Source organism: Otolemur garnettii, unplaced genomic scaffold (genome assembly GCF_000181295.1).
Source record: "Otolemur garnettii isolate 467f Iridium unplaced genomic scaffold, OtoGar3 scaffold00007, whole genome shotgun sequence".
NCBI classification, from domain to species: domain Eukaryota; kingdom Metazoa; phylum Chordata; class Mammalia; order Primates; family Galagidae; genus Otolemur; species Otolemur garnettii.
This window is the reverse complement of record NW_003852402.1, coordinates 14421965-14430551: the sequence shown is the minus strand read 5'-3', so window position 1 is coordinate 14430551 and position 8587 is coordinate 14421965. Positions and strand designations below refer to the sequence as shown.

Genomic DNA, 8587 nt, shown 5'->3' with positions numbered 1-8587 from the left:
AAAAAAAAAAACAAAAAAGAATCTTTGTTATCACTTCTTTCTGAATGAATTCTGTAAGGATGAACACAGAACGTGTGACTTGAATACCTTAGGTAGAGAGCAGAAGCAGTGTGATCGACACAGGAAATAGACAAGGTCAAATGTAACTTGGCAGTGTTCAGGTTCACAAATAAGCTTGTCTTCACACTTTAAGAATAGATCATTTTAAATATCTATTACCATATTCAGAGAGTTTTATGATTTTAAAAACAAATACGAATCTTAAAATTGAAAGATTTTCTGAGAAAGCTGGAAGGAAGTGGTCTCAAAGAATGGCCCTTCCCTTCCCACTTACCAAAATGTAAATAAATCTGCCCTTGTCTCAATCAACTACTTTCTGCAAAATCCAGCTTTCCGCAAGGTGCACTACTCTCCCTCCACGGGATCCTACCTGCTTATTACTTTCAGGTAATCTGCTGTGCTCTATTGCCACAGAGATAATACATCCCCACCATATGATTCCTGAATCTTCCCTCCCATGCAGAAGGTTCCTCAGATTTCTCTCTGGGTCATTCTGGGGGCATAGAGGGTGTGAGTGTGCACACATATACTCTCTAAATCCAAAATGTCTGTGCTGGTCACATTAAAGAGGGAAACAATCTGGGTGGCACCTGTGGCTCAAAGGAGTAGGGCACCAGCCCCATATACCACAGCTGGTGGGTTGAAACCCGGCCCCAGTCAAAAACTGCAAAGAAAAAAAAAAAAAGAGGGAAACAATCAGAAGTAGAATAAGGTAAAGAGGGACTCACTGTTATGAAGGATAGGACATCCATTATCAAGCCAGATTCGATGAATCTTAGAGCACATTAGACCATTTTTAGAAATGATTCGTTTCATTCAAAACACTGACTTCTCAGTTTCTGAGTTGTTTACTTTCCCTTTTGTAAAGTGCTACTTCAATGTATTTTCATAAACAGTATTTCTGCCCCAGAGAACCTCATTGCTCAACATTTTAGTCTTTTTTTACACTGTCTCTTAACTTCCTGCTCTCTTATAGTTTCTCAACTGTTTGTGTTTTAGTAAATGAAGCATTTGGAAGACGAGAGAGGCTTGTTCTCAGCAACATAAGAAATTCCTCTATTAATGGCCCTTTGGGGAGCAGGAGCTCAGACACACCAATGGAGTCTTAAGGAAGATCATGTACTTTCCAGTTTGGTTAAGCCTCACTGAGAGTTAAAAACCTGGCCTAAGAATGTTCCATGTGTAGCAGCAGCCAGGTGGAGTGACTGAAAATTCCTCTCCAGCTGCCTGACGGTCCATCCTGCAGCTGCAGTGACAACACAGACAAAGCCGGTCTTCACAACTGTATTTCAGACAGGTGGTGTAGAGGACTCTTGTTGCATTTCTTAAAAAGAGTAATAAAAAAAGATTCTTTTTTTTAAAGTAATTCCTTAAACATACCATCTGTCACAGGTAAGCTAGGTTTGTAAACAAGGTGGTAATTTATAGTTTCAAAAGAGGAAAATCCTGTGATCTTACAAGGTGGGCACACCTGGACCTGGAAAAGTTGTGATGTGGCACCGGAGTCCACAAACAGGCAGGTGCCGACAGACTCCACTTTGCAGACTGTTCTCAAATTGATGCTATGATTTAGAAGTGCTCCCAGTGCTACTCTTAGAATTTGGTAAGAAGAAGTGACATGCAGCGTCATGTCATCAGAAAGTCGAGGCAGACTGTTCATTCATTCACCTTCAAAAATAACACATGTTCTGTGTGAGTGCTATTAAGGGGAAGGGGTGGGTGAGGATTCACTGAAATAAGGAAAATCGTTGCTCTCTGCCTAACAAGGGATAACAATGATATCAATTATAGATTGTCTTTTTATTAAGTAGGAATTGTAGCAGGTAGTAAAAGTTTGACTTATGAGGACCAACCCTAAGTTGGTAGAAGAGTAATCAATTCATGAGCCATTAATGTTGCCTGTGTAATTCATGAATGTGACTTCAGTGATTTAAGTGTTAATACTGCAGAATGTCATTGGTGTAGCAACTTGAACTCACTAAAACCTCTCTTTCTACAAAGGACAGATGTCTGAATTAAAAAGATTAAAGAGGGGAGTGACTGCTTTCTTTTGATTTGGCTGTTAGCTATCACAACAAGCCCCAGATCACTAAAAATAGCAGCTGTAAGGAAACCTCTCTCAGGTGTAAACTCAATAGTTAATTTTCTCTCAAATTGGCTGTTTTTCCTATAAAGAATAGTTCTAAAAAATATATCTTTCCAGGACTTATTTCTCAGGAAAAGGTCTGAGCTATGCCTATTTTATGTAGTCATACATATCTGACTAAAATAAACAATAAGAATTCATAGTTAATACATAACAAAAGTAACAAATGGCAAGTGGGGTTGACACTTCTGTTTCCAACTTGAAAGTACTAGCCTGATGAATGCTAAGCAGATGATGCTCTCAGAGGCAAAACAGCATGCCTCTGAAGCTGTTGGATAGCGTATAAATGAACATCTGGGACTGGAAGAATGCTGGCCCAGCCTGGTAGTTGCAGCGGAAAGCCAGCACAGGCAGTGAGTGGGTGAGACCTCTGAGTCGGCAGGCAGTAGAAGTGGTCAAGCTCAAGACTGAGTAACAGGATCAAAATCCAAGCCAGGATTATAGACTTGAACTAGAGTCTCAATTGTCATATAGACTGAGGAAGGAGTTCCCATCGCTTCCTACCATGGGAATGTGTTACACGTAAGTGTGGACAGACCTGACCCAAAGACTTGTGGCCTAAGAGAGAATGCCTGTCTGGTGTGGCGTGGAGGAACGAGCTGTGGCTCTCTTATCGCTGACAGACTGTTGGTGATTAGTGTTGCCTGTCTGGTGTGGCGTGGAGGAGCGAGCTGTGGCTCTCTCATCACTGATAGCTCATTGGTGATTAGTGTTGCCTGTTTGGTGTGGCGTGGAGGAGCGAGCTGTGGCTCTCTCATCATTGATAGCTCATTGGTGATTAGTGTTGCCTGTCAGGTGTGGCGTGGAGGAATGAGCTGTGGCTCTCTCATCGCTGACAGACTGTTGGTGATTGGTGTTTTCCTTAGTAGCACATGGAGATGCTGTGCAACCAGTCATGTCTGTCCAAGTAAAAGACCGTGTTACTAATTTTTAAATTCTAACCAAATGTAGGTAGATTCTAGCTAATTATATCCTGAATTCAAATTCACTGAGACCAGTTGGCTCATAAAGTAGAAATACCAACTTATTTGGGTGTGTAGAACATTATACAGGCATAACAGTAAGGCCTCGATTTTTCAGAATAACCCCAACTATATATTACAAAGCTGTTTTTAATAAAGGTGATGTACTAAATATATACTTTTGGGGTGGAGGGGTCTTTTCAAGACAAGTTAATAAAACAGGAAAAAATATACACTGTCAGAATAAGTATTCAGAATTCAGGTTCAGGCTCGGCGCCTATAGCTCAACCGGCTAAGGTGCCAGCCACGTACACCTAAGGTGGCGGGTTCGAATCCCCAGCCCGGACCCGCCAAACAACAATGATGACGGCTGCAACCAAAAAATAGCCGGGCGTTGTGGCGGGCGCCTGTGGTCCCAGCTACTTGGGAGGCGGAGGCAGGAGACTCGCTTGAGCCCAGGAGTTGGAGGTTGCTGTGAGCTGTAATGCCACGGCACTCTACCCAGGGGGACAGCTTGAGGCTCTGTCTCAAAAAAAAAAAAAAAAAAAAAAAGGAATTCAGGTTCAAAAATACTTGTATACTTTCCATTTCTAGCTGTGACAGAATAGCTTATACTGCTCTGCCACCGAAAACAGAGCAGCTGAATAGAATGCATGCAGCCTCTACTTGGAGTCACCGGAGTATCTCCAAGGCAGCCAGGACTTGAGGGACAAAGATGCTGGGAGAAGGGACAGAGAAATGACCCCTCACACTATGCTGGTTTTCTTCTCAAGCATTTACCAATTCTTATGTTGTACAATTTAAGAAGTTTAGGGGAAAAAAACTTGAAAGGTATAGCAGAGCATTCAGCTGTCACAAAACTGGAAAGACGAAAACTGAGCTTCAGAACCTCAAAGAGGAAAGTCTCTAACAACCCTCCAGGCACTCACTGTGATCTCTCAAAGAATTCAAACCCTGAGGTAAACCAGAGGTAGAGCCAACTTTATAAAACCTGAAGCCCTGCCTTGAATAACCTCAGTTTTTGACTGGACTGTAGTGTCCTTGCTCTAGTTTGCCAGAGGATAGGGTGAATCTTTCTGGAAGAGGATAATTTCATCTGCAGCTGCTATAGTTTTTCATACACAATCTGGCATTCCAGTAAAAATTATTAAGCATACTAAGAAATAAGGATCAAAAGAGAAATAAATACAATAAAAAGAGAATAAGTGTATAAATAAGTCTAGGATGCATGTCAGGCATGGTACAAGTCTAAAATACATGTAATTAGAATCAGAATGGGATAAGGGGCTTGGCGCCTGTTGCACAGTGGTTATGGTGCCAGCCTCTGGTGGGCTAGAGAGCCCGGCCAGCTAAAACAACGATAACTACAACAAGGTGGGCGGCACCTGTGGCTCAAAGAATGGGGTGCCGGCCCCATATACTGGAGGTGATGGGTTCAAGCCCAGTCCTGGCCAAAAGAAAATAGCTGGGCATTGTGGCAGGTGCCTGTAATCCCAGCTACTTGGGAGCCTGAGGCAAGAGAATCACTTACGCCCAAGAGTTTTTGAGGTTGCTCTGAGCTGTGACACCACAGCACTACTGAGGGCGACAGTGAGACTGTCTCAAAAAAATAAATAAAATAATGGGATAAGGGAGAGCAATATCCAAAAAGATTATGGCTAAGAATTTTTCCAAAACTGATGAAAGACATCAAGCCAATAAGCACTAGAAAGATGTTAAGCAGTGGTCAGGGGAGATGCAAGTCAAAGCCACCACAGTGAGATACTTCACACCCACTACAAAGGCAGTAAGCAGAAAGGTAACCGTGTGATGTGGGTTTAAGGTGTCCATAAAGTTAAACGGACAATACCATAAAAGGGTAGAAGGCCACAAATAAGTGTTAAGGTATTCTAAGATCCCAACACTCTACCCAAGGTGACAGACACACACCCAAAATGTCTCTAATAGAATGTCATCTCACGTGGTTTTGAATAATTCATTTTTCATAGCCAAGTGCCCTTGGCTCTAGCCAATTAAGAGCAGTGGCCTACAAATGTGTCCTTTACTTATGAAAAATACCCTTCACAGCCCCGGTGCCAACATGTAAATAGTATAGGTAGCAGAGTGATGCAGCCTGAAATGAAGGGTCCAAAAAACAGCAGAGTCAAAATAGTTTTGTTTCATGTAGAATAACATGAAAAAGGCCCCTGGAGGAGAGACATATGCATTTATAAAAATGCTCCCAGGCAGCAAACCAATGATCATGAAATGCAGAAAATTAACTTCTGAACTTGATTTTCAACATCCAGAAAATTAGGGTAAAACTGAGGGCAACAAAGTGAGAGACTCTGTCTCAAAAAAAAAAAAAAAAAAAAAAGACCCTGTTTTCATGTCTCCACTGAAAACAGAAAAATTAGCCAGGCATTGTGGCAGGCGACTATAGTCCTAGCTACATGGGAGGCTGAGGAAATAGGATCTCTCTCTTTTTTTTTTTTTTTTAACTTCATAGTATATTTATTAGAATAAGAGATTAGATTTGTTAAAAATCTGGATTAAAATGTTTTAAAGGATTTTCTTACATTTTTTAGGCACTATACATCTTTACGATAGCATTGGTATTTGGATATAGGGAAAGATAAATCTGACACATTTTAAAGCCTTGATTGATTTGTGACATTCAAAACAACTCCACCATTTTTGAAACACTAGCCAAAGTATACCACTAATATCCCACAAAGTGGGTGGAACCTGTGGCTCAGTGGGTAGGGCACCAGCCCCATATACTGAGGATGGCCGGTTCAAACCCAGCCCCGGCCAAACTGCAACAACAACAAAAAATAGCCGGGTGTTGTGGCGGGCGCCTGTTGTCCCACCTACTCGGGAGGCTGAGGCTACAGAATCACCTAAGCCCAGGAGATGGAGGTTGCTGTGAGCTGTGCGACGCCACGGCACTCTACCGAGGGCGATAAAGTGAAACTCTGTCTCTACAAAAAAAAAAAAAAAAAATCCCACAAAGTGTATTTAAAAATAAATTTAGAAATACAACTGGAAGTCAACAAATCACCACAGTAGACAAACTGGTAAGTCCCCAGCTATCATGGCAGTGAAGGGCTCTGGCCAGATTTTGATGCAAACTGCTGAATTCTATGTCAAAAGCAAAAATGATAATAAAATAACATGATGTGCCACTTTCTGTTGCTCATTTTCATAGCAGCAAAGCATGTGAAAGATCTCACAAGGCTCCCTCCTACTCACACAGAAAGAAAGTCTGCCCGGCAAGACTGAAGTGCCACCAAGCGTCCAAGAATCCCAGCCAGTCCAAGAATGGGAACTGCAATGCAGTTGTAAGAATGACTACCCACCGTCACCAAAACTTCACTGTAATTCAGCCTGGCACATGTTCTGATCATCATCATCATACACATAATGGTTTCACCCTTTGTCACAGGTGAAATTCCATCTGAACAGAGACAGGTGTGGGAAAGAGGCTGAAAGCAGCGTGGCCCAGCCCTGGGCAGGGGACTCCCTCCCTGCTGCTTCCCAGTTGCTTAGACGCCTGCTGCAGGGGTTGGCGTGCTGGGCTGGTTAAGGCCGATGGTGGGCAGAGACAACCTGCAAAATCTACTTCCTCAGCATCAGGTCTCTCTCTCTTTCTCTCTCTCTTTTTTTTGAGACAGAGCCTCAAGCTATCGCCCTGGGTAGAGTGCTGAGGCATCACAGCTCACAGCAACCTCAAACTCCTGAGCTTAAGTGATTCTCTTGCCTCAGCCTCCCAAGTAGCTGGGACTACAGGTGCCCTGGGACAATGCCCGGCTACCTGCCAGCTCTGGTGTATGTGGCTGGCGCCTTAGCCGCTTGAGCTATACAGGCGCCACCTGTGTCAGGTCTCTTGATAAAAGCATGAACCATGAGTTTCTTCAAATCTCCTCTTTCTGACAGATTTTTTATTAAACATTTATTCACGAAATCTTGAAATTTCAGACTGAATACTCCACTGGGCAGTTTGGGAGGAAGCTCATTGACTAGGTAATCCAACAACTCAAAAATTGCCATGGGAGGCTCAGCGCCTGTAGCCTAGTGGTTAGGACCCCGGCCACATACACTGGGCCTGGTGGGTTGGAACCCGGCCTGCTAAATAACGACTACAACCAAAAAATAGCCAGGCATTGTGGTGGGCGCCTGTAGTCCGAGCTACTTGGGAAGCTGAGGCAAGAAAATCGCTTAAGCCCAAGAGTTTGAGGCAACATAGTGAGACTCTGTCTCAAAAAAAAAAAAAAAAAAAAATTCCCATGGGAGGTCAGCTTTTCATTCCCCATGAGCTGAGGGCCCGCCCCAGGGTTCTTTGCCTGGATGGGGTCTCAGCCGCATCTCCCTCCACTTGACACCCAAACATCAGCTCCAGCTCCTTGGCATCTGGGGGAGGGGTGGGATACCTCCCAACCGCCATCTCCACCAGATGTGCGACTGCACAGAGTGACGAGTCCCCTGGACTCTTTCTGGTGATATGTAGGACCTTGTGCCCAGGAAGGAGTTGGCCATGGAGTTGATGAGCTGCCCACTGACCCCAAAGTCACAGAGCTTAACCTCCCCATGGAGCTGACTGGGATGCTGGAGGGCTTGACATCTCTGTGCATAATCTTGTTTCTCCCTCCCTCAGATATGTTAGGACTTTTATTACAGCAATGCTATATTTTCCTAAAATTTGTTCAGGAATTCTTCCAGCTTTCTTCAGGACTTGATCCCAGGACCCCCCCATCCGTATGCTCAGTGCAGACACTGATCTCACGACCCCCAACCTTAAGCTGAGTGCAGACACTGATCTCACGACCCCCCATCCGTATGCTCGGTGCAGACACTAGTCTCGCGACCCCGCATCCGTTCGCTCCAGGGCAGACACTAGTCTCGCGACCCCCCATCCGTTCGCTCCAGGGCAGTCTCTGCAGCGCGCACCACAGAACCCACCACGTATGGCGAGTTGCGCTCCCGCACCACCTGCAGCTCCCTTAGGATCTGCTTCCAACGCGCGTGTGATCTCCAGGTGAAGCGTGTTTGATCTCCAGGTGAATTAGCTTTCTGGCCTTGAGCAGACGGGAAGGCTTGTGGGAGGCCTAGAACACCAGGCCGCCCCTGCCAGCCCCCAGCTCACTCATCTCCAGGTCGTCAGCCTTCTGTCCTCCCACCTTCCGCCTCTGGGTAAGAAAGGCCTCAGGGCCCTTCCGCGGCTGCTCCTCAAGCTCCAGCTCTCCAGCGTCGGCCCGGCCTCCAGGTCAGTCTGGGCGGATAGTCCAGTTAACCGCGGAGCCGTCGGGGGCGGGTTCAGCTGGGTGGGCGTCGGCTGCTTCTTGAGCATTTTGGACCCGGGAAAAGCGCTTTCAAGGCTGGGGAAGGGCGTAGGGGGCGCGGGGCCAAGGAGCCCAGGGGCTGGCTGTCTCCGGGGGGG

General features: G+C 45.1%; 1 protein-coding gene and 1 pseudogene across 1 annotated transcript in view; one reads left to right on the top strand and one right to left on the bottom strand.

Annotated features, from left to right (window-relative positions):
* PWP1 (PWP1 homolog, endonuclein) overlaps positions 1-1413 on the top strand; it is a 16324-nt gene extending 14911 nt beyond the window's left edge. Inside the window, exon 15 of the mRNA XM_003783272.3 lies at positions 1060-1413. Within this exon, the coding sequence (XP_003783320.1) occupies positions 1060-1169 (110 nt within the window). The 3' untranslated portion in view covers positions 1170-1413. The remainder of the gene's footprint in view (positions 1-1059) is intronic.
* Positions 1414-6695: 5282 nt separating this feature from the next.
* LOC100941511 lies at positions 6696-8497 on the bottom strand (annotated as a pseudogene).
* Between the last annotated feature and the right edge of the window lie 90 nt (positions 8498-8587).